The sequence below is a fragment of the Ochotona curzoniae genome, unplaced genomic scaffold (assembly GCF_017591425.1).
Source record: "Ochotona curzoniae isolate NIBS_2020 unplaced genomic scaffold, NIBS_Ocur_1.0 contig_2294, whole genome shotgun sequence".
In the NCBI taxonomy this organism is placed as follows: Eukaryota; Metazoa; Chordata; class Mammalia; order Lagomorpha; family Ochotonidae; genus Ochotona; species Ochotona curzoniae.
Genome location: NW_024465405.1, coordinates 486,264 through 511,216, shown reverse-complemented (window position 1 = coordinate 511,216; position 24,953 = coordinate 486,264). Strand labels below are relative to the sequence as shown.

The 24,953-nt window shown below is 52.5% G+C and overlaps 1 protein-coding gene across 1 annotated transcript in view; it reads right to left on the bottom strand.

Annotated features, from left to right (window-relative positions):
* Positions 1-19,191, bottom strand: part of ARMC9 (armadillo repeat containing 9) — a 106,247-nt gene extending 87,056 nt beyond the window's left edge. The window contains exons 1-7 of the mRNA XM_040972285.1: positions 19,135-19,191; positions 15,278-15,364; positions 12,672-12,794; positions 10,530-10,700; positions 8,621-8,776; positions 4,379-4,471; positions 324-348 (exon numbers count right to left, since the gene is read on the bottom strand). Coding sequence (XP_040828219.1) covers positions 324-348; positions 4,379-4,471; positions 8,621-8,776; positions 10,530-10,700; positions 12,672-12,794; positions 15,278-15,328 — 619 coding nt within the window. The 5' untranslated portion in view covers positions 15,329-15,364; positions 19,135-19,191. The remainder of the gene's footprint in view (positions 1-323; positions 349-4,378; positions 4,472-8,620; positions 8,777-10,529; positions 10,701-12,671; positions 12,795-15,277; positions 15,365-19,134) is intronic.
* Positions 19,192-24,953: the final 5,762 nt, after the last annotated feature.

Below are 24,953 nucleotides of genomic sequence, written 5' to 3'. Positions count from 1 at the left end.
ATATTTAGATGCAATATTTTTTAAAAATCTGTGCATACAAGGACTTTTTTTTTCCCAAAAATGTCATGGAAAAATGTGTATTAGGAGAAAACTATGCATGAAACTCATTTTTTTTTAACGCAAAATAAGCTTATCTTTTAGTTCCATTTCCAGGAACCTAGAGGCACCGTTAGTGGCCACCCTGTAAAAGGGAGCTACAGGGAAGTAGAGTACACAGCATGGGGTAAGTACGCTGCCTTGAAACCCATGGCTCTCCCCACCCCATCCCCAAACTCAAGCTGGCAAAGCTGTTCTTACAAGACCTCTGACCCGGGGGCTGATACCTTTGTTACTCTGCCCATTCTCCTGCTGGGATGAGGACGAAAGTTCAGGAAAACAGGCATGCAGGCTTCTGGACCGGTCTGACCTCGTGTGGCCGGCTGCAGATGTACAACTTGGGCCTTGTCATCGGACAGAAGGCTTGGAGGCAGTGCAGGCCACTTCTGAATACTGCTCTCCATGGACAGCACCTGCTTTAGGTGGCCAAGCAGATCCTCTCACTTCTCAGAGTTAAGCCCAGGCTCAGCACCACTGCCAGGCTCCATGTGGCCTTCTGACCCCCTTCTAGGAGCAAAAGGTTCTAACAATGCGATTCTGGATCCCTCTTGTTATCCTAAGCAAGCAGACGGGATCACAACAGCCTGGTGCTGCAGCGGGGGAGGCACCCCTGGGCCAGGCTGCCTGGGTTCAGAGCTCACCCCTTCAGCCTCTTGAGCTTCTTTCACCCGGGAGCAGCTTCAGTCACGTGACACATGGCAAACATACATCCCAGTGGCGTTCAATGTACAGAGCCGTGCGACGCCACTCTCATCCATCCCATAACACCGCCCTCCTCCTCCCTGCGAGCGCTTACTCCACCTTCACTGGCCCTTCCTCTCTGCAGCCCCTGGCCTGGTTCTGTCTCTGCTCAGACAAACCAACGAGCTCTGCCTCTTCGGGGCCTTTCACCCAGATGGCACTGCACAGCGTGGTGCCTGGGCCTCTCCTGCAGCATACCGTGCGTGAAGTCCACGTTTGCTGAGCAGGAACAGGCCCGTCATGTCTCCGTGGCCGAGCCTCTATGGCACAGGAAGAGCACAGCTGGCACCTCCGTCGTTCCGGGCTAGGAAGAAGAGGACTGTACCCTCCCACGTGTGAGCTTGTGTCATTTCTCTTGGACAGGCGGCAAAGAGCAGAACTGCCAGGACACAAGGCGAGTGACCTTCTGAGACAACCTAACCCGTCTTTGAAGACTATGTGAGGATATATGAAAATGTTCTCTTGATAAATATTTTAAAATACACATTTGTGTGTATATGTGTGTGCTCATCTCACACGCTGCACATTTTGGGAGTAGTGTGTATAAACACAGACATTGTTTGCTTTCCAAATTTTCTAGAAGTTTCATCAACTTAGAGTCAGGAATAAAAGACTTTGCTGGGGAGAGGACAGGGGAAAGTAAATACAACCAGGTCCTTCTGCTTAAAATGCTCTCCAGGCTCCTCAGCTCTCCAGGGTCACCACATGGACCTTGACCCTGGCAACCTGCCTTGGCTTGCTCCAGGCTGATCCCTCAGCTCAGTGAGCCAATCCCATGCAGCGTGGCCCCGGCTTGCTCCAGGCTGATCCCTCAGCTCAGTGAGCCAATCCCATGCAGCGTGGCCCCGGCTTGCTCCAGGCTGATCCCTCAGCTCAGTGAGCCAATCCCATGCAGCGTGGCCCCGGCTTGCTCCAGGCTGATCCCTCAGCTCAGTGAGCCAATCCCATGCAGCGTGGCCCCGGCTTGCTCCAGGCTGATCCCTCAGCTCAGTGAGCCAATCCCATGCAGCGTGGCCCCGGCTTGCTCCAGGCTGATCCCTCAGCTCAGTGAGCCAATCCCATGCAGCGTGGCCCCGGCTTGCTCCAGGCTGATCCCTCAGCTCAGTGAGCCAATCCCATGCAGCGTGGCCCCGGCTTGCTCCAGGCTGATCCCTCAGCTCAGTGAGCCAATCCCATGCAGCGTGGCCCCGGCTTGCTCCAGGCTGATCCCTCAGCTCAGTGAGCCGATCCCATGCAGCGTGGCCCCGGCTTGCTCCAGGCTGATCCCTCAGCTCAGTGAGCCCGATCCCATGCAGCGTGGCCCCGGCTTGCTCCAGGCTGATCCCTCAGCTCAGTGAGCCAATCCCATGCAGCGTGGCCCCGGCTTGCTCCAGGCTGATCCCTCAGCTCAGTGAGCCCGATCCCATGCAGCGTGGCCCCGGCTTGCTCCAGGCTGATCCCTCAGCTCAGTGAGCCGATCCCATGCAGCTTGCCTCAGCACTGCCACAGCACCTTGCACAGGCTCCGCCCACCAGGAGTTCCCAGGCCGCATGCCGCCTGCCTCCTGCACCCCTAACCCGGCAAGACGGGGCCTGTCTGGGTCTTGGCTTGGCAACCCTGGTTCCCCACCACAGCATTTCAATCACAGAGAAGCTTAGTGTGGTGAACTGAACTGCAAATTCTGCCATGTAATGGAAGGCATTTAACGCTTACACTTAGTCACCGGCTAGATTTCAGATCAGCCTCAAAGTAGGACGAATGTGACCACAGGAGCCACAGACCTGAGGACTTTTAACATCAGCAGCTCACAGTTACCAACACTGGGAGTAAGTCTCAGGGATGTCTTGCTGCTCATGCCTGCCCCGAGTGGGTTCTATATTAACACACTAGTACATTACCAACTCACTAATACAACCCCAACAGATGAGCAGCTGTGAGTTTTTTTATTTTGTTTTGTTTTTAAGATTTATGTATTTGTATTGGAAAGGCAGATCAGACTTACAGAGAGGAGAGAGACAGAGAGAAAAATCTTTCATCTGCTGGTTCACTCCCCAAATGGCCGCATCGGCCAAAGTTGAGGCAATCTGAAGCCAGGAGTTAGGAGCTGCTTCCAGGCCTCCCATGCGGGTGCGGGGTCACCAGGCTTTCATTGCTTTCCCAGGCCACAGGCAGGGAACTGGACGGGAAGTGGAGAAGCTGGGACATGAACTGGAGCCTTTATGGGATCCCAGAGTTTACAAGGTAAGGATTTAGCCATTAAGCCGTTGTACCAGGTGCATGGACACCCATAAGTTTTAAGCATATTAGAGTATGAAACCAAGTTGGAAAGTTCAAATTTCACTAGAAACCACACAAAGGACAGACAGGGCCAATCTACAAAGGCTGTAAGTGTTGGGTACTGGGATGGATCTGACCAAAGGCTTCAGAACAGTACAGCACACAGAAGAGTTGTCTCGTATCTGACCTAGACAGTTCCTCGGCAGCCTAGGGGGGCTGACAGAGGACCCCACAGGCTGGGCAAGCAGAGGGAGGTGAGACAGAGGTCATAGGACCCCAGGGACAAGAGCCGGGCTAGGAACAGGGAGCCCCGGACTGTGGGGTTAGACAGGCAGCGGAAGGAGGAGCCTGCATGTTTCATTACACGAAGCAGGCACCAATGCCATGATTCTGAATGTCACATCATTGTTATGAAATAACCATGGACACAGCCTTGCTTCAGATAAAGAGACAAGTATCATGGGAGGACTACTGAGCTTCCGGTGGGTGGCTGGACCTGGCTCCCTAGGGACGGCTAGTCAGTGAGCCTGTTTACTAACAAATGTCCCAGCTGAGGCTTGCATCCTGGGGCTCACGTCCAGGCTGTTTCTGGGTCCAGCTACCTGCTCTCCCATACCGCTGGTGGCTCAAGTGGCCGGGTTCTCGGCATCCACATGGGAACCTGCCTGAGCTCCGAGCTCCTGGCGTGTGCGTGACCCACCCTCCACTGTGGGCACCCAGGGAGAGAGGCAGCAGACTGGGGTCTCCTTCCTCTCCCTCTCTCTGGTCCTTTCAAATAGATGTCAATACAGTTTTCTAGCCTGCCCTAATTTGAGCTGGATTATGGCAATGATTGTACAGCTCTGCACATGTGCTAAAAATGGTTGGATTAGACACCCCTGATGGGAAAATCTCATGGTGTGCGAATCAAGTAAAGTGGTTTCAAATTCAGTCACAACTCAAATGTCCAGTTAGATGGCTGCCAAGGCACCCAGCCTTGAAAGTAGGGGATGACCGCTCTATGACGACGCACTTCTCTTCCAGACTGCTTCCTGCCATCCTGTCAGCGTGCAGGCTACAGCGTCACAGCAAGGCCTGGCCGAGCCTAAGGACTCAGCGCCCTGGACACGGACCCCGGACAGGCCCTGGCTGAGCCTGAGGACTCAGCGCCCTGGACACGGACCCCGGACAGGCCCTGGCAAGCCCCCCCGCTAATGCTGCCTTCACCTGTACGGGGGAGGACAGGCTCCCCAGAAGACATCTGCCTCAACATCCCAAGGGCTCCCCAATTGCTTGTAAAGGATACATAGATGGTCACGAGCTTGGGCGTGCTGCTGGCTTTGAAAATCAATGCTAGAAACTTCTCCAATTTTACCTTCAACTCTGGAATCCAGGATTCCTGAAGGGAAAAAAGAAAAATTAAGAGATAGACAACAATAAGAACACCAGATAGCCGAGTGACGACAGAATTGCCAAGCTGCTGCTCTCAGGTTAATATCCCTGCAGGAATTACTGAAACCAAAAACTAGATTCACCAGTGATGTGAAACTGAAAAAAACAACAACACAAAAAAGCTTGAAGATTCAAATATCCATCCCGTAAAGGAAGAGAGGAGTTTGTAAGCAGGGAAAAAATAACCCCAGACATGATTTGAATATTTCATGGGCTTTAAACACACCCATAATAACCTTATTAGCTGAATACCAAAGAGTAAGCAGCACAGTTAGGCATGCGTGGCACCGCACGTGACACAAACAATTAGCACCACGTTACCCAGAGGTTCCCAAAGGGAAGGCCTGGTGCCGCAGGCCTCAGCTAGGGAACAGAAAGGCCAGCAACCACCCCGCCACAGACGGCCCAGCACACTGAGAACGGTCTCTTACACAGAAACCGTCTCAAATAGTGCTTATTAAGAAGGAAAAAAGTTACTTATACACAAGTATCTAACGATCTTTACGTAGGAAAGTCAAGCACAAACTTTGTCCAGAGAATTTGCCTTATACCTGTTTAAAAATTTATTTTTGAGCGCCTAACACGGTGGCTTAGCAGCTAAGGTCCTCGCCTTGAATGCACCAGGATTCCAAATGGGCGCCGGTTCTAATCCCGGCAGCCCCACTTCCCATCCAGCTCTCTGCTTATGGCCTGGGAAAGCAGTCGAGGACGGCCCAAAGCCTTGGGACCAGGACCCACATGAAAGACCTGGAGGAAGTTTCTGGCTCCTGGTTTTGGATCAGCACAGCACTGGCCATTGTGGCTACTTGGGGAGTGAATCATCGGACAGAAGATCTTCCTCTCTGTCTCTTCTCTTCTCTGTATATCTGACTTTGCAATAAAAATAAATTAATTAAAAAAAATTATTTTTGAGAGGCAAAGACACAGGGAGAGAGAAAGAGAGAAACTGGCCAGGGCTGGTCCAGGATCTGGGAAGCCGAGAGCCAGGAAGCCCACCAGGCTTTCCCACGCGTATAGCAGGCACTCAGTTATGGGTCTGTGTTAGCAGGGCACTGCAGTCAGGAGCTGCAGCTGGAAGTGAGTGCACACTCTGCAGCGAGGGACACCAAGGACTCGAGCTCCGCCCACAAATCCTTCTGGGCAGCCAGCCACCCAGCCACAGCAGCCCACACCAAGCATCCACCCCACGGTCTTCCTGGGCTGCCACGCCCCCACACCCACAGACCTCCCATCTCCCCAAGCTCTGTCTTCCTCTCCATTTTTGCCCCCACCCCAGGCCTCCACCATCTCCAATCATTCCATCCGGTCTGTCACCCAACTTTTTTTGGGAAAAATAATATACCATAACATAAGAAGAAAACTCCTTTTGGGTCACCAAAAGAGAAACAAACTGTACTTGAGTCACCAAAAAATCTCCTCAAGTTCCCAGTAAAATAAACTCATCTATCAAAGCAAAGAACAAAACAAACAAATAAAAAAACAAAACAAACAAAAAATAAGAAATAAGTCCCCAAGTGAGGCAGAAGCCAAACTCAGCAGGACCAAAAATCTAGCAAAAAAAAAAATCCTGCAACGAGCAGGCCACGAAGCCCAGGCTGGGTGAAGGCCAGGTGGGTGAGTGCAGGCCCTGCAGAAACCACCCAGCAGGCCTGAATAAAGACAAAAGGATTTGCATGAAAAAAAAAATGACAAATTCTATAGGAAGGCTGAAGGATAAATTAAACATGACAGAGTGGTGGATCGGAGAACTAGAAAACAGATATGAGTAAGTCACCCGGCATGTGGCCTGCCAGAGTCCCAGACAGGGGACATGGCACCAGTCAGCACTGGGCCTGGGGCGGCAGGCGCTCCCTGCTTTGCCTGGCTCCAGCTGACGTGGCATCTGGGGAGTGAACCAGCACACAGAACACATGTCTATCTCTCTCCTGCCTTTCCCCCCTCCTCTCACTCTCTTACTCTATCAATCTGCCTTTAAAATAAATAAAAGTTTACTTTAATAAAACACCTGCCCTTGGAGCACGCCCACATCAGGGACCGTGGGATGGCTGGGAGGCAGGGTGTGGCTTTTCCCCTTATCCTCCCCTTCCCCCAGAAAAAAGAGAATGTGAAAACAATGGTCTTATCCAACTTTCCTCTAGCCCTTGACCCTTCACACTCTAATCAAATATGTAAAAATTATCAAAAATACAATTTATATGATTAAAAATAAATTAAACACGTGGCGTGCATAGCTGTAGGAATACACTTCACAGTATTGAGCAGCACGCTGAACAACGGCACCAATGCAAAGCCTCATGTTCAATGCATTTTTGTCACAAACACAATCGGGGGAAAACAGTCCTGGAAGATGCAGTGGGAAGCGGAAGCACACTGCAGCAGGTGCCTGGAGGAGGTGTGAGAGAAGAGGGCCAAGGGGATACAGGTAGGAGGAGACGCAGTGAACTCCAGCAGCTCCCGGTGGGAACACACAGCTCTCCCCAGGACACAATGTAGAGAACCCAGAGAACAAAGCCAAGGCCTAAGGGGAAGGGCCCCGCATGGGTGGGCAGACAGCCTAAGCCAGCAGCCTGGAGCGGGGCTCCCCGTGAAACCAGCTTTGTCCGTAACTGCAGGATTCTCTCAATACTGAGACAGGACAAGCAGCGGGCCTTACTGGGGACAGGATGCTAAAATACCCACGGCAGTCTGCGTTCGCAGCACAGCCCACAGGATGGCATCGCAGGGCGTGAGAAAATCTGCTGAAGCTAATAATCGGAAAACATCAGCCAGGCTTAACTCCGTGCAGTCCACCAGGGGGTGAACCAGGTGCTGTACCCTCCGGGGTGGGCACTGCTTACACACATCAACACATATGCCAAAACTCCCAGACCCAAAAGTCATTTTTTGTCATGGAAACAGAAAATAACTTTGCCCCACAAGCAGGTAAAGAATCTTTGCCTTCTATAAAACTTTGTTTTGACATTGTTTCCATGACTGAGAGGGACGCAAGCCCACGTGGGCCTCGGATTATGGTGGTGGTGGTGGTGGTGGGAGGGTTCCCACCAGGAGGGTGGGTGGGATAGGGTTTCGGTTTGTTTTTTCCCCTTCAATGTCTGCAGGAGAGGAGGGGGCCACTCCTTTTGTTTTGTTTGCTTGGAGCTCTAACCCTAGGCACTATGACCTGTCTTCCCTTCTACCTGGCTTACTTCATACTGTCAGGGAGGGGGTGGGACATGGAGCCTTGGTGTAGCACATTGCACCTCTGCTTGAGGTGCCAAAGTGGCAGTATCCAATATGGGTGCTGGTTCAAGACTCAGATGCTCCACTTCCATCCACCTCCTTGTTAATGTGCAGGGAATAGCAGCAAAGGATGGCCCAGTGTTGGGGCCTCTGCACCCCTGTGGAAGACCTGGAAGAAGCTCCTGGCTTCAGACATTATGGCCATCTCGGAAAGAGCACCAGTGGATGGAAGACTGAACTCTCTCTCCATAACTGACTTTCAAATAAATAAATAAATCTCAAAAAGAAAAAGTCAGTCACTATGTGGCTAAGCTCCTACATTCTGACAGGCGTCGCAGTCCAGCACGGGAACATGAGACTATGAACACAACACAGTGGAACAGACTCAGCAGCCCGTCGCCGCGTGACTGGGCTGCTTCTGGGTTTTGTCTTTTGCTGTTATAAACAGTATCACTCTATGGGCATTACTGTGCCTTACCCAGGTCTACAGCTATGCACAAGAAACACGACAGATGGGGCCAGCGGCAGTGTGGTCTAGCGACTAAAGTCCTCGCCTTGCATGCCCGGGAGGTTATATGGGCGCCGGTTCTAATCCCAGCAGCTCCACTTCCCATCTAGCGCTCTGCTTGTAGCCTGGGAAAGCAGTTGAGGACAGCCCAAAGCTTCGGGACCCTGCACCTGTGTGGGAGACCTAGAGGAAGCTCCTGGCTCCTGGCTTCCGATCGGTATATGACAGCTAGTGTAGGATGGCTAATGGTGCAGACACGGACCACCCAGTCTCACTGGATGACTGTAGGTTTTAAAGCAATCATCTATGCAAATTGCAGCTTTGGAAGTTACCAGTCAGAAACCCGGAGTACTCGAGGCTGGCACTCACTTGGAAGAGCTCCTTAAATGATGGGTGGACCACGGGGTTGGGCACAAATGGCAGGGCGTAGAAGGGAAGGAACTCGGTGGTCTGGCTCAGCGCGGCCCCTCGGGTCTCCAGGTAGGTCTTGAAGTACGACATTCTGTCGTCCAGCTCCTGCTTGTCCTGGGGAAGGGGAGGGGGACATGCACCTGGGGCTCAGCCAGGTCACAGCCATCAGCCCTACCTGTCCAGGCAGATGCGCCTTCTCTACTCAACAAACATCATCTCAAATTCCCACCTGCCACCCCCTTAATGAAGTGCCAAGCATCCCATATGGGCGCGGGTCCAAGTCCTGGCTGCTCCTCCTCCAATCCAGTTCCCTGCTTGTCGCCTGGGAAAAGAGCAGAAGGTAGTCCAAGTCCTTGGGTCCCTGCAGCCATGTGGCAAACCTGGAATGAGCTCCTAGCTGCTGGCTTCAGCCTGGGCCCAGATCCCGTAGTTGTGACCATCTAGACAGTGAACCAGCTTTGACACGCACGTGGGAACCCAGACAAAGCCCCAAGCTCCTGGCACTGCCCTGGCCCAGCTCAGCTGTTGCAGCAATTTCGGGGAATGAACAAGCATAATAAACCTCTCTTTCTTTGCCTTTAAAATAAATCTTTAAAATATGAAAAAGAAGGGCCCGGCGCGGTGGCGCAAGTGGTTAAAGGTCCTCACCTAGCATGCCCGGGATCCCATATGGGCGCCGGTTCTAATCCCGGAAGCCCCGCTTCCCTTCCAGCTCCCTGCCTGTGGCCTGGGAAAGCAGTCGAGGACAGGCCAAAGCTTTGGGACCCTGCACCTGCGTGGGAGAGGCTCCTGGCTTCGGATCGGCATAGTATCGGCCGTTGCGCTCACTTGGGGAGTGAATCATCGGATGGAAGATCTTCCTCTCTGTCTCTCCTCCTCTCTGTATATCTGTCTTTCCAATAAAAACATAATAAAAATAAATCTTTAAAAAAAATATGAAAAAGAAAACACACATTTTTTTGAGTTAGAGATCTTCTTCTGACCAATGCACTTAAAAATTAAATTCCAGGGCCCAGCACGACAGCATAGCGGTTAAAGTTCTCGCCTTTGAATGTGCCAGGATCCCGTATGGACACTGGTTCTAATCCAGGCAGCTCCACTTCCCATCCAGCTCCCTGCTTGTGGCCTGGGAAAGCAGTTGAGGACGGCCCAAAGCCTTGGGACCCTGCACCCGTGTGGGAAACCCAGAAGAGCTTCTGGCTCCTGGCTTTGGATTGACTCAGCTCCAGCCGTTACAGCCGCTTGTGGAGTCAACCCTCAGACAGATTCCTCTGTCTCTCCTCCTCTCTGTATATCTGCCTTTTCAATAAAAATAACTCTTATAAAAAATAAATTCCCAAAACATGTTTATTAATTATTTTTAAATTAAAACCAAAAATTTTAAATGGGCATACAAATGGGCTGGCGCTGTGACACATTGGATACAGCTGCCATCCACAGCATCAGCATCCCACGTGGACACTTGTGTCCCTGCACACACAGGAACCCTGTCCATCTCTCCTCTCTTTAAATAAAAAAAAAGCCCATGTCGAATGACTATTATCTTCTCATTCATTCATCCCATGAACCTCCTGACGCCCTTTCATGTAAATATTAAGTAGCCAAGTAGTCTTAACAGCTTTAGGAAGACAACACGGTTTTAATTACAGAAATTCTTTAATCTTCCCGTAAGCTAAACAAGCAACTGCTGGCAAGGAGGTAGGAAGCCACACATCAGGACGCCACGTGCCTGCATCTTGCAAGCAACATGGTTATAAACACCAAGAAACTCGACCAGGGCTCCCCTGGGAAAACTAGCAGCCTCCCAAGTCCACTACTTCCCCTGCGCACCTCCCCCTGCTCGTGGATCCATCAACAGCAAACCTACCGGCCTCCCCGCACGGTGTCTCAGAAGGAAGATGGCGAAATGGATGTGCAGGTAGAATTGCAGCTTCTGGGCCGTGCAGTCGCCGTCTCGGACCGCGCTGGCCACGTGCTCCTCCCACAGGTGGAAGAATGTCTTCTGGTCGCCGCTGTCAAAGGCCACCAGGAGATCCTTCTGCCGAGAGGAAAACAGCCGGGACCTGAGTGGGGGTCAGGGTTCCTGCTGACACCCCAAATTCTCGCAGTGCCCCCAACACTGGAGATAGTCCTTGTCTTGTTGTTTAGGGGTCAGAGACCACTCAGGGCTTCAAGCTACTCAGGCAGACTGCTGGGACCTGCTGTAGGGACTCCTGTACCCACCCTCTGCAGGGTCAGGGCTGGACAGCGTGGCAAGCAGAAAACATGGACAGCCTTCGAAACAGAACCAAGGCTGGATGCCAGGGGGCCCACGGCCACGTAGATCAATACCCACAGCTGCCTTTGCACTTGCTGTTCCACAGCAGGCCACAGGGGCAGGCTTCACCACAGGACCCCTCCTATGTAGGGCAAGTGGGACAGGCCACTCAAGGCTCTGGGATGAGAACTCTGATCATCAACATGCCAAGGCCAGGGAGGTGGGCACTGCTATTGCCCTGTGGCTGGAAGCGTGTCTGGCCTCCACGGCAGTCACAGCCAACACCCACATGGCAGCAGGTGCAGCACCCCACAAGCACTGGCTAGCAGCAAAGGAAGGTGCAGGCTGCCTATCAAAAAATTAAACCCTTTTATTTTTTTAAAATGGTGAAGATGGGGCCCGGCACAGTAGCCTAGTAGCTAAAGTCCTCGCCTTGCACACACCAGGATCCCATGTGAGCACCAGTTCTAATCCCAGCAGCCCCACTTCACATCTGGCTCCCTGCTTGTGGCCTGCAAAGGTGGTTGGGGATGATCCAAAGCTTTGGGACCCTGCACCCATGAGGGAGACCCAGAAGAGCCTCCTGGCTTTGGATTGGTGCAGCTCCAGCCACTGCAGCTGCTTGGGGAGCGAATCAGCAGATAAAAGATCTTCTTCTGTCTCTCCTCTCTGTATATCTGATTTTCCAATAGACATAAGATAAATCTTTAAAAAATAAATAAAAATAAAATGGTGGAGATGGTAAATTTTATTTATTTATTTTTAAAATCACAACTACAGAAACAGTACCAAAGGAGACATGCAAGCATTTCAAACGGAGCTGGGCTGAAATGTGAAGGCAAACCAGTGATCAAGTGCCCAGCCACTCTGTCTGGACGAAGCCGACTTGGGACACACTGCAGGACTTGGGCTGCCTGTCTGTGTCCTCATTCCATCCCATAACCTGACACAAGTTCCGTGGGGCAGAGGGACTTGCTGTAGTCCCCACGCAGCTGTGTGCAGCTCCGAGGGGCTCATCTCTATGCAGAAGCAACTTGAGACACCAGGGTTGGGGAGCAAGGCGGCTTCCCTGAAGGATGCCCCACCAGCTAAGGCCCTGTCTGCACACAGTGAGCCTCCCTGGCTGGGCTGTCCCCATCCCACACTCAAGAGCCTGGATTCCTGTCCTGACTCGGCTCCCTGCTGGTGTGCAGGCTATGGGGAGGGGGTAGGAGATACGACCTGGGAGTGGGTGGGGGATACGACCCAGTAGGTGATGGCTCAAGTACCAGGGTCCTTGCCAGCCACACACAGGTCCATTATGACATCAGCCTGGGCCAGTGCTGGCTGTTTTGAGCACTTGAGGAGTGACCCAGCAGCTGGAATCTGTCTCTCTTTCTCCCTCTCCAGGTGCCACTCCCATCCCTGCCTTTCAAATAAATACCTACACTTTTATTCTTTTTAAGATGCATCTGTGTGCACTCTAGTAACGACTACTAGTTTCTAATTTTCATTCCAGCTCAGGCAGAGCTGGGGAAGTCACCACTAATCCAGCTTCCTGCTCATCATGCCCAGAGAAGTGAGGGGTGACAGCTCAAACCCAGGGCCCCTCGGGAGGGAGATGGGAGGAGCCCTGGACCCCCGTTTCAGCCTGGCCCAGCTCTGGTTGCCAAGGGTATTTGGGAAATAAACTGGTAAATGGAAGTTCTTCCTCTCTGCTTCTCAAATAATTTAAAAATGCTTTAAAAAGAGGAAAAATAAGGAAACTGTTACCTGAATTATCAATGATTTGGAGTCTCTTAAAGATCCACCCATTGATTTACATGGTTTTCCCTTGATTTTGCATTCCTTTGAAAACGTCTTCAGAGTCTCTTCAAATTCAGCAAAATCTAAATACTATAAAAGAGAACACACGAAAAGAAAAAAAGAGCAAGAGAATGCAATCAAACAACTCCACATCAACAAAATAAAGAGTCCAATTGAAAAACGGGCAAACGACCCAAGAAGACATTTTGTCAAAGACACGCAAAAGGTGACAGGGATGTGAAAAGGCACTCAACACCACTAATCACCCAGCCATGGCCAACGGAGATCACCTAGCACCTGCCGGGACAGCTGCTACCAAAAGGCCCACAACGGTCAGCAAAGATGCAGGGGGACAGGAGCCTCAGCCCCAGCTGCTGGGGGTGCAAACAGCAGTCAACTCGGAAAACTCCTGCAGAAAGCTCCTGCACAGCGCAACGACCCCACTGCAGCCCAGAGCAAGGAAAGTCAGTGCTCCAGGGGGCGCTCTGAACCCCCATGCTCATCATTGCCAAGCTATGGAACCCCTCTGAAAGCTGTCAACAGAACAACGAAGGAAAGCAGACTGAGTGCGTGAGTGCGTGTGTGCGTGGTGTGTATGAAGGCATTTCAAAAAATCCACAGAGTAGAGCCGGAAGGTCGCTCTGTGGTGCGTGTTCGGTGCGGCTGTTGAGCCACTGGGTGGTGCACGGCCGAGTCCCAGCCCGTGCTTCCAGTCCAGCTTCCTGTCACATGCACCCTGGCAGGCGGCACACGATGGCCCAAGTACTCAGTCCCTGCCACCTACATGGGAGAACCAGACTGTCTGACCTCTGGACTCCTGCCTGGCCTAGCGCTAGCTGCTGTAAGTATTCGGGGAATGAACCTGCTGGTGGAAAATCCGTTTGCCCAGTTAAGTGAGGTGATGGATGGAGAAGAGATGGACCGTCGTGATTATTTCATCTACCTATATCAAAACATCAAGTTCTACATCTTTTTTTTTTTTTTTAAAGATTTATTTTTATTATTTTTTCATTGGAAAGGCGGATATACAGAGAGGAGAGACAGAGAGGAAGATCTTCCGTCCGATGATTCACTCCCCAAGTGAGCGCAACGGGCCGATACTATGCCGATCCGAAGCCAGGAGCCTCTTCCGGGTCTCCCACGCGGGTGCAGGTTCCCAAAGCTTTGGGCTGTCCTCGACTGCTTTCCCAGGCCACAGGCAGGGAGCTGGAAGGGAAGCGGGGCTGCCGGGATTAGAACCGGCGCCCATATGGGATCCCGGGGGTGCAAGGCGAGGACCTTTAACCACTTGCGCCACCGCGCCGGGCCCAAGTTCTACATCTTAAATATATTTTTGCTCAGTTATAACTAAATAAAACTAGAAGCAGTGCATAAATACATGTATTCTTCTCTGCTTTAGCATCTACACATCCTGCCTCAGCTGTGACTATACCAGCTGAATAGTATCACCAGTAACGATCTTACGGGAACCCTGCCACCCATCCGGGAGAATCTGTTATCTTTGGAGGAGTAGTTAAGAATCCTGTTAAGAACTCACTAATCAGAGCCCACTGGGATGGTTCAGTGGCTAAATCCTTGCCTTAAATGTGCCTGGGATCCCAGGTGGCTACCAGTTCATGTCCCGGCTGCTCCACTTGCCTTCCTGCTCCCTGCTGGTGGCCCGGGAAAGCAGCACAGGATGGCCCAGCGCCTTGGGATCCTGCGCCAAAGTGGCAGACCTGGCTCCTGATCGCCTCAGCTCCAGCCAGCATAGGCATTTGGGGAGCGAACCAGCAAATGAAAGATTTTTTTGTCCCTCCTTCTCTTTGTAAATCTGACTTTCCAATATTAAAAATCAATACATCTTTTTTTTTAATGAAGATTAATAAAGCAAAGCCAGACACACACCAGGGTCCCTGTCACCAGTGATCTGGCAGCAGGGCCCTCACAGGCCCTCCGCTCTGTGCTCTATACACCGCCCCCTCAGCTCACGTTGACCCGGCTGCACCCCTTGGTCTCCCTCTGCTCTGGGCCATGTGCCCAGGCCTGGTCCCAGCCCTCTGCTGCGACAGCCTCGAGCATTTCCAAAGCAGGGGCCTCCTCCTGCTCTGCTGTCTCATCTCTGGAGGTCTGACAGACAGCTCAACCCTGCAGTAAGATGGAGACCGCTTCAGCTGTGTGTCCGACTCTAAAAGCTTTCAGTGGGGCCATGACACAGGAGATAAAGGTGCACCTGCAGCATCCCATAAGGACACCTGTTTGGTCCCAGCACCCAAATGTCTGCTAAGGCATCTGGGAAAGCAGTTGAAGACCCTGCACCCATGTGGGAAACCTGGAAGAAGCTCCTGGCTTTGGACAGGCCCAATTCTGGCCATTGTGGTCATTTGGAGGGTGAACCAAAGATCTCTTTCTCTTTTCCCTCTCTTTTTATTGTCTCTCCTCTCTGTAAATCTGCCTTTCAAATAAAAATAAATAAGTAAGTTTTAAAAAAATAAGATTCCAGCTCAGAAAATCAATCTATAAACACATGGAAAACAGAATGACGGTGTCGATGTGCCGACAGAAGAGCCACCCCACAGGGCACCCGTACTCACCTCTCTGACTATTCCCAGTAACTCCGACTCGTGAGCCAGAATGTCGCCCATAGTGAACCGCTGCCCGGAATGCTCACAGCAGAGTCTCTGCAAGGCAAACGCAGGAGAGCAAAGCTGCATTTCCCAACACATGGGAGTCACAGCCAGGCGGCAGGCCACACTGGGCAGCAGGACACCCCCGGCAAGGCCCATGCCCTGACCCTGGCACCTGTGAGCACCACAGCTGTTTCTCTGCTGACCCATCTGCCGGAGTCCAGCTCCAGCTGAGTTCGGAGCTCGAGAAGGGTGTGTGAAGTAGGCGTAGAAAGAAGAAAAAAGAGACGGATCACTACAATTCCAACATCATTGTGGACTACGCGAGAAAGCTGTCCGCTTTATTTATACAGAAGCAGTACACAGTCTTTTTTTAGGGCATTTTGACATAGCTTCAAGGGGGGCACAATTTACAACAGCTTGAGAGGTGAATGAGGGAGGACCCCACATTCTTTGCTTATCTCGGCTTGCCAGCCCCTACTTACTTCCCTCAAGTCTGGGTCCCATCCTTGGTGCCGCCTGTGGCAACCAGACCCCTACCTTGAATTACGCATGGGAAAAGGTCTGAGACCTTGGTTTATGGGGATTAGGGTATTGGCACCAAAGGTCATTAGGTCTGCAGGCCCACACAGTTTGTTAACTAAGCCAGAGTTACAACGATGGAAAGAACTGCAATTAGCAATGAGCCTTGTTTACTCCATTTAGGTTTCTGCTCTACAATGGGCAAGTAAATGTTTCCAAAGATAACTCTACAGATAGTTTCACCTTAAGACAGGGCATTATCCATTCTGATGTTGCAGCCAACATTTTCTCAGTAGACGACACATCTTATTCAGTAATACATTCCTACTACAATTCTTATTCTATAACTTATCCATCACTTAATGAGAGAAATACATCAAAAGAGAAAAAATATAAAAATCTAAGACAAAAGTTTTAAACATTAAATCCCTCTACAACTGCAGGCTCTACAACCTCATAAATGATCAAACAATAATCAAAAGTATACATGATGTTAGTAAAGTCACCCTATATTTCCTCTAGTTAAAAAATTATGAAGGCAGCCAAAGCAACTACATTTACTATGTTCTAAAGAGTTGAGAGTTGCAAGGACAGGCTAACCTTTAAGGTCACAGTAACTATATTTTTGTCATAGCAGGATAGCCTTTAGGGTCACAGTAATTAAAACAGGATAACCTTTAGGATCCCAGTAACAGGATAGCTTTTAGGGTCCCAGTAGCTATATTTTTTGTCATAGCAATTTCAACCCATACTCCCATCACTTCCATTAGTTTGTGAAACTCTTATCAGGCCATTTCCCAGAAAGCATGCTAAATATTTGGGCCAGATCTCAGAGCAATGGTTAGGCACACAATAAGGTGTCTGGAAACAGCATGGGCCTAATTGTATTCCTGTGCGCAGTTAAAGGCCCACTCACCAAGACATTATCAGTAACATTAACTTTTAAGCTCATGTTGGTTGTAAAAGCCATCTCACAGGGGCAAACTATGCCTAATAGATTGCAGAATTCTTAGTGGGGTGGTTGAGTGTCCATGCAAACAGGGGGTGAGACTGCATCAAGGTGGTCAGAGAGAAATCCACCGGGCCCTGCCAAACAGCTGGAAGCTCTCCAGGCCCTGCCAAGCAGGGGAGCAGTTCTCTTCACACGTTCCTGTCATTCACACCTACTGCACAGACACCAGCACCCATCCACGGGGGCGCTGGCCTGGATTATCCTTAGGGGCCCCGCTAATCCCAGCGGGATGGGAGGGAGACTGGACTCCAGCCCTCCGCACTGCTGCACATAGCCCCCGTGGATGGATCAGCCTTCCTAATGGCTGGTGCCAATGGTTCCACCTTCCTGCTCCCCTGGGCTCCCATCTCCCTGGGCAGTCCTTCAGAGTGGCTGGCCACAGCTGCCGAGGGGCCGAGACATGGGGCCTCTAACACTCAACACGCCGTCCTCCCGCACCTGAGCCAAGGCACTGGCACAGACAGCTCATCCTCATTTATGAAACAGGACGACAATCCTCCTCTCCCACCTCCACTGCCACGCCCTGTACACATGTTTCTGGGACCCCCAACCCCTCCTGGGGGCTCCACCTGCTTCCAGGCACCTGCAGCCCAATGCTCAGAGCCCTATACACCTGGACCTCTTCCATCTGCCATGTGCTCTGCATATGGAGCCCCACTCACCACCAAGGGTGGACACTGCTGGACCCCTAGAGCTCACTTCTGGTCTGGAGGAGCTGCCCCCACCCTGGCCCTTTCTGCCATCACCTCATCTCAATCAGGCCCTTGCTTAAAGTCCCCCACCTGGAGAGACTTGCCCAGGCCACCCTTCCTAATGGCTCAGCCTATCCCTCCAGTCCTGGGCTGCCCCACTCCAGCTGGTGTAAAGGTGCCCTCAGTCACGTGTCTGCCCCGCCCTAAGATGTGCCTCCACGTGAAGCCACGTTCCCTGAGCCTGTGCAGCTCTGCACCTGGGGTCTGGCACACAGCAGATGCTCAAACACACTCAGAGAGAACATCTCACATATAATGGACATAGCAAGCAGGGCTCAGCCAGTCGCTGCTTAAGGACCACTCACCTCGCCAGCCTTCCTCTGGACCAGTCACGGCCCAGACCAGCCCCTGCACCCTACCAGAAGGCCTCCCAAGGGTGATCTGCTGACCACCACCCCAGGCTCTCAGCCTACCTCCTCAGCAAACTTTGGCTCAGACCTGACCACCCTCAGGAAGTCTCCCATGAACCCCTCTCCTCTTCCTTCTTCTTCCCCCACTGGGGCAAGGTTGCCTCCTCCAGGACCAACTGTACCCACACCTACTTCCCCTGCCTGCTTACAAAGGCACAGCGTCATGCTCCCATTTTGTATCATCTGAACCTAACAGAGGGTCTGGTGAGTGGAGCAGGTGATAAAATGAACCCCAGATGAAGGGAACAGAACTTTCGAAGGCTCTGGAATACAAATTAAAAAAAAAAAAAAAAACAACAAAAAAAAAACGGTGCTGGTGTGATGGCATAACAGCCTAAACCTCAGTATATAGAGACAGCATCCCATATAGGCAGCAGGCTTGTGTCCCAGCTGCTCCACTTCCAGCCCCCTGCTAAAGTGCTTGAGAAAGCAGTAGAGAATGGCTCTTGTGGGAGACCCAGAAAGAAGATCTCCAGTCTACTGGTTCACTCCCCAAATGCCTCCAACCGCCAGAGCTGGGGAAGTCCAAAGTCAGGAGCCGTGAGCTTCTTCTGGGCCTTCAATGTGAGCGCAGGGTCCCAAGGTCTTGGTCCATTCTCCATGGCTTTCCCAGGCGCATTAGCAGCGAGTTGGATGGGAAGTGGAGCAGCTGGGGCTTGAACCAACGATGATGTGGGATGTCAGTGCCGCAGATGGAGGCTTAGTTTACTACACCACAGCACAGGGCTGAGCTTCTGCATTTCTTTAGGAAACAAGTTAAGGGCCTACAGCTAGCCGGGTGAGGGGAGGACTGAGGGATTTGCATAGCAGGCATTCTGCTGGTGCAGATTAGGGAGAAGCTTGGCCTGGGACCCTGGGTAGCTGAGCGGGTGGATCTCAAAGCTCCAGGCCCCCACCCAGCTGGACGACCTCCGGAGCCCCCTGCAAGCCTGGCCGTCTGTGGCAAAGATCAGGGACTGCATGCGAGGAGGAGCAGCGCGGCCTGTCCCCAGGACGTCCAGGCGGTCGCCTCGGGCCCTTGCCCACGACCGTCCACGACAAGAACTCCGCCCACCGAGGGGCCAGCGGAGTCGCGTGGACAGAGGCGACTCATCAGAGGCCCGAGGCGAGGGCGGGGGACGTGCTTACCTGCCGCTGGCCCCGCCGCCACCACGCTTAGCCCGCCAGCTGCCACCTCTCCCGCCGTCACCCGGGCAACCGCCGCCGCCAGCCGGCGTCACGTGCGGCGGCGCAGCCAATCGTGCTGCGCGTGGCAGGCGCAGAGCAGCCTGGGAGGAAAGTCAGAGGCGGAAGTGGGGGCTTGACACGCTGGTGTTCTCCGCTGGACCCTGCGACCATCCCTAGCTCATGTAAGCCAGTATGTGTGATACCCTTACCCGGAATGACCTGTGTTCCAGCCTGGTTTCTGTACTTGCCAGTGAGCTAAGGCTTGCTCGGCCCTGCCCAGTCCGCCCACTTCCAAAACCAACCCACACACTTGCCAAAGGATGGGGACTACCTTGCCCAGCTTGCCCCATCGCTGGGTCTGGACCACGTGCTTATCAGTGAACGCTATGGCCCGGTAGGGGAGTTTCCCCTGTTCTCCCACTCAGCCCACTCCCAGACCCAGATCTCACATGCTCTAGCAGGTTCTAGACCCTTGCCCAGCATAGCCTGCCCCTCCATCTTGGCATTTATATGAGCTGGAGGATGTTGTGGGTCGGCCCGCCCCACACCCTGTTTTAGGATGCACATGGAGGTGCGGCAGCTTGGACCCACCCAGCCTATTCTCAGCCCCAGTACCCGTGAGTATTGGTGAGTTCCATGTTCACACCTAGTTCAGCCCATCACCACTCCAACTCTTGAGCTAACCACCGGGACTTGTATTTCCACAAGGTTGGGGCCCACTTATCCCCCATGGAAAGTACCCCCTGACCTGGTTCTCTCATGTGTTGGTTAGTGTCATGGTCTTGCCTAATGTGACCTGTCCCCTGTTCCAACATTCAGTCAGGTACTGGGATCTCCCTGTGCTAGACAGGCCCCCAGCGTGTGGTGGTCAGCGATGCTCTGCGCTAACAAGCCCACCTCAGGACTCCCATGTGGGCTGGTGAGTCAGTCTGACCCATACAGACCTTCCAGTCTCCCCTGCAAACCACCAGGTCTCAGTCCCCTTGCTTACCTGCAAGTACAGTGGCCCTGTCGTTGAGGGTCCCTCAGGAGTCATTCCTCACCTATGGGTGCAGTGGCCTTATCCATGGGTGTCTCTAGGCAGTAAGTTGTCATTCCCCATTCCCCAGAGCTTGTCAGCGGGCATGACTGATGAAGCATGCCTGGCCCACCCCACTTTGCTTTTCAAATCAAAGGCAATAAAATAAAACCTTTAAAAAACAATCAAACAAACAAACACGAGGCACAGAGAGGTTAAGAAAGTTCTCGAAGTCCCCACAGCTGGAAATCCCAGGAGTAAACCCAGCCATGGTGTTCCTGATCAGCAAGGAAAACCCCTCTTGGTTGGCTTTGCTTGCTGCTGGGGTTGCGGGTCCCTGTGGTAGATCTGTGGCTGGCAGCTCAGCATCAGCCCCTCTCTTGTGATGCTAACACCTGCCATTCAGGGGTGGGCATGCATCTGACTCCATCTTCTGGCCACGGTGGTTGGTCCAGGATGGCTGTGTTATCCAGTCATAACCCCTGGGACTTTTCCGCATGTTTGTCATAGAGAGGAGACCCTGGAGTGGCCTGCAGCCATGCTGTCACCATGCAGACTATCCTGAGCAAACGATACGAAAGGAAATGTGCTGGGGTGCTCTGACTCTGGGCTCTGAGCCCCCCGGAACCACACTCACGCTTATGGCAACTCTGCCCATCCTGAGAGCCGCTGCTTCCCCCAGCCTCCTCCAGTCAGCCATCTATTTTACTTCAACTGGATCAAGCTGAGTTTGCTTCTGTCATTTACAACCCGAAGAAGCATGACTACTGCAGACATGTAAGGATATTTCACAGCAGTCATGGATATAAGACACAAGTTTATTTTGGTGTACTTAAAAAAAATTAATGCAGAAAGGAAGGTGTGCAAAATGTTCATAGAAAATGTATATCGTGCAACACTGCGTGGATTTCCAATGTTCTTGTACAGCAGATTGTGTCTAAGGTGGCTCGGAAGAGGAGCAGCCGAGACTCAAACTGGCATCCATATGGGATCCTGGCACAGAAACAGGCAGCTCCTTGGCCTGTCAGACCACAGTGCCAGTCACACTCATTTCTAAGCCCATCTACAAAGGGACATCGAGGATGTGGGCAGTGGTCAGGTGCTTGAGCAACCAGATCAATTGATTGGGTCTGGTGCTGTGCGGCAGTGGCTTAACCTCCTCCCGTGATGCCCACACCCTGTGTGCCAGTGCCAGTTCCCCTCCTGGCTGTTCCCCTCTGCTTCTGATCTAACCACCTGGCAGTATAAGCTGGCAGGCCAACGCCAGATGGTCCAAATGCTTGGGCCCCTCCCTGTCTCCCATGTGAGAGACCCGGATGGAGTCCCCAGGCTCCTGGCATCAGCCTGGTCCAGCCCCAGCCTGGGAGTAAACCAGCAGATAGATTTCTTTCTCTGTAACTCTGCCTTTCAAATAAATAAAAGATGAATCCCTGACTGGGGGTGTAGTTAAAGGCCCATCTAGAGGGAGTGGCCCTTGAACTGGCTGAGGGCCATTGTGGGATGCCCACTGCTTCCTACTGGGCCCAATGGCAAATGAAGCCTTTTATGGTGGGCTGGGGGCTGGGAAGGAGAGGAGGCAGTGGCAAGTCACAGTTTTCCCAGGCAGCAGCAGCAACACGAGCGTAGGCCCCATGCTGTCCCTGGAGGGAGGACAGGGCTGAGCTGTGCTTAGGTCTTGTCCTTGCTCCAGGCACTCCGGGATAGAGTGGCTCTCCAGGCCTCGCAGCCTGGCCACTGTGCTGTCTGTCCCCAGAGCAGGTACCACAGCATGGCGCTGAGCTGACAGATCTGGCAGCCAGGGCCCACCTGTCCTGTTGGTCTTCACTAAGTTGAAGGCTGAGGTCCCAGAAGTCAAAGCAGGTGGTGCCAGGGGGTAGCCCAACAATGATCTTCACGGCCCTGATTCTCTGGTGGCCAAAGGGCCAGACTCGGGATAGAGACTCAGGCAGTGAGTGGGGCAGCAGGAGGCAGGGTGAGCATGGCTCAGGTGCCTGTGGAGACCCAGCTTGGCCTGTCCTGACGTGATCTGGACCCTGGAGTCCACTCCCAGCAAAAGGGTGGGGTGGCACAGGATGACCTGGATGAATTCCCACCTTGCCCTGTGCCCCTCTCTGCCCTTGGCCTACCTACAATGGTTCCTCCCTGGTATAACATTGAAATAAACATAGTTGGTTCCAAGAACAACTGGGGCAGGAGGGGTGGAGCCAGCTCTGCCCAGCCTGCCCCCTGGAGCTAGTCGAGATATGCCAAAGGATTGAGGGGCCCTGTCCTCTGGGGACCTGCAAGGCCCTGGACCACTGCCGCCTTTGGGGCCGCGGACCCCGAGGCACACCAGGACGGCCTCACCCTCTCTCTCTACCTCCAAGCTTTGGACTGTGTCGCAGAGCCCTTCAGTCAGGCCTCCCGCCGACCCAGGCCAGCCTTTCTTCACCCAAAACACGGACTGGAGAAGCAGCCAAGACAAGGGAGGGGTTTCCCTCCCCAGGGTGTGTCCTGACTCACTGACTCACTTTTTCTAGAACCATCTACCCCATAGAAATGTTCATGCGTCAGGCTGGATGGAAGTCACAGGTGTCATGGCCTCAAAGTCTGGTTTGTCCTGGACCACACTTCAGCTGGCTTCCGGCTGGGGACTCCAAGGCCAGGGTGAGGTGGGGTGCAATGGCGACTTAGCTCCAGAAGGGATCTGGAGAGACGACATGGCCCTGTTCTCTGCAGCCCTCCACTCCAGGAGGCTGTGTGAGCTGCTGGCCAGGGTAGCCCATTTATCTTCTCCGCCTGCAGGGACTCCTGTGCCCTTGTAAGGCTCAGGCTGGGAGAGGGGCCAGGGGGCCGGGTCTGCTCGGGAAGAACAGGTCCCATGGAAAATATCCCTTCCCCACTCTCCCCTCAAGAACATGCCCTTTCCTATCCCCAAATGCCTTTCCCAGCTCGTGAAACCTATTTGCCCACGAGACTGAGAAATGACCATTAGGGCACAGGCATCTGGCACCAGTGTGTCCGTCTGCATCCATGTCCTGCAGCCCAGGGACCTGGGTTCATATTCCTGGTCCACTATTGATGCCAGCATGCAGCAGGTGGTGGGGGATGGGACAAGCATCTGGACACTGTCACTCACATTGGGTCACAGGCTAAGTTCCTGACTCCTGGCTTCTCCCTGGCCCAGATCTACCTGCTGCAAGCATGTGGGTGAGCCAGCGGATGGAAGATCTGTCTCTCCTGTCAAACTGGTACTTGCATACGGGATGCCAGCGTTGCAGCTGGAAGGTGTTGTTGTTTGACCTGTTGCATCACAGTCACAGTCCCTAAGTGCTAGAGACACTGTGGCGTCTTCCATTCAGCTGCTGCTTGTCCCTGTTAAAAACACAAACATCCCCAAGCCACAAAGTCCTTGTCAGGAAGTCTGACAGCTTGTTTTTCCCAAGAAGATGATTTCAATTGCAAATATATGTTGATCAAATTATTTGAAGAAAAATGAAATTCTTTTTGGCCTGGGTCTCTGCCACCGGCTCCAGCCTGTGCTTTGCCTGCTCCTGGGGACTTGGCCCTGCGTCTGGTCTGAGCCCAGAACATGACTCTGCAGACTTCCTTCTTGCTGCAGGCCCAGGTGTCACTGGGTGACTGGGCACCATTTGTCTTGGAACACTGAGGAGAGGAGGGGCCGAAGGGCCATGCCCAGGCCACCATGCCCAGAGCTGACTGCACGGCACCATTTGCCTTGGTAATTTTGATGCATTCAGACCTTTCTGCAAGCTACCGAGCCATAGACTGGGGTATTTCCCAAGGGTGCTTGTGGCTGCCCCTGCTGGTTCATGTGACCTCTTGGCTCCACTGTGCACCGGCTCCAGGAAGAAGATCCAGAAACATCTCCAAACCTGGGGGAGGGTGTAGTCCTGGTTAGTCTGCTTCCAGTCCAGCTTCCTGATGGTGGGCTGGGAAGGTAGAGGATGGTGGTCCAAGTGTTTGGGCCCTTGCTACCCACGTGGGAGACAAAGATGAAATTCCTCGCTCCTGATTGAGCCCAGTCCAAGTATGGATGTTATGGCCTTCTGGGAAGGAGTGAACCAGTGCATAGATCTTTTGTCTCCTCCCTTCTCCCACCTCTCTGTTGCTCTACCTGTCACATAAATGTCAATCTTATGAGGCTGGGGTGGTGGTGTAGATACCTAATCCTCCATCTGCAGTGCCAGCATCCTATAAGGTTATCAGTTCGAGTCCCGGCTGCTCCACTTTCAATCCCGCTCCCTGCTAATGTGGAGGAACCCTCTACCCAGGTGAGAGAGCCAGAAGAAGCTCTTGGCTCTTGGCTTCGGACTCTCTCCGCTCTGGTGGTTGAAGTCATTTGGGGAGCGAACCAGCAGATGGAAGATCTCATTCTCTTCTCTGTAACTGCTTTTCAAATAAAATAAATAAATCTTGAAACAATAAACAAAAGCAAAGAAACAGGTTTTGTGGTAAGAGCAGGGTTTGGAGTCCAAACCCATAACATCTATGTATCCTTAATACTTTTTTAAAGATGTATTTATTTTTACTGAAAAGGCAGATTTACAGAGAGGAGGAAAGACAAAGAGGAAGATCTTCAGTACACTGATTCACTCCTCAAGTGACCACAATGGCCAGAGCTCAACCAGTGCAAAGCCTGGAGCCTCTTCCGGGTCTCCCACATGGGTACAGGGTCCAAGGCTTTGGCCTGTCCTTGACTGCTTTCCCAGGCCACAAGCAGGGAGATGGATGGGAAGCAGGGCAGCCAGGATTAGAACTG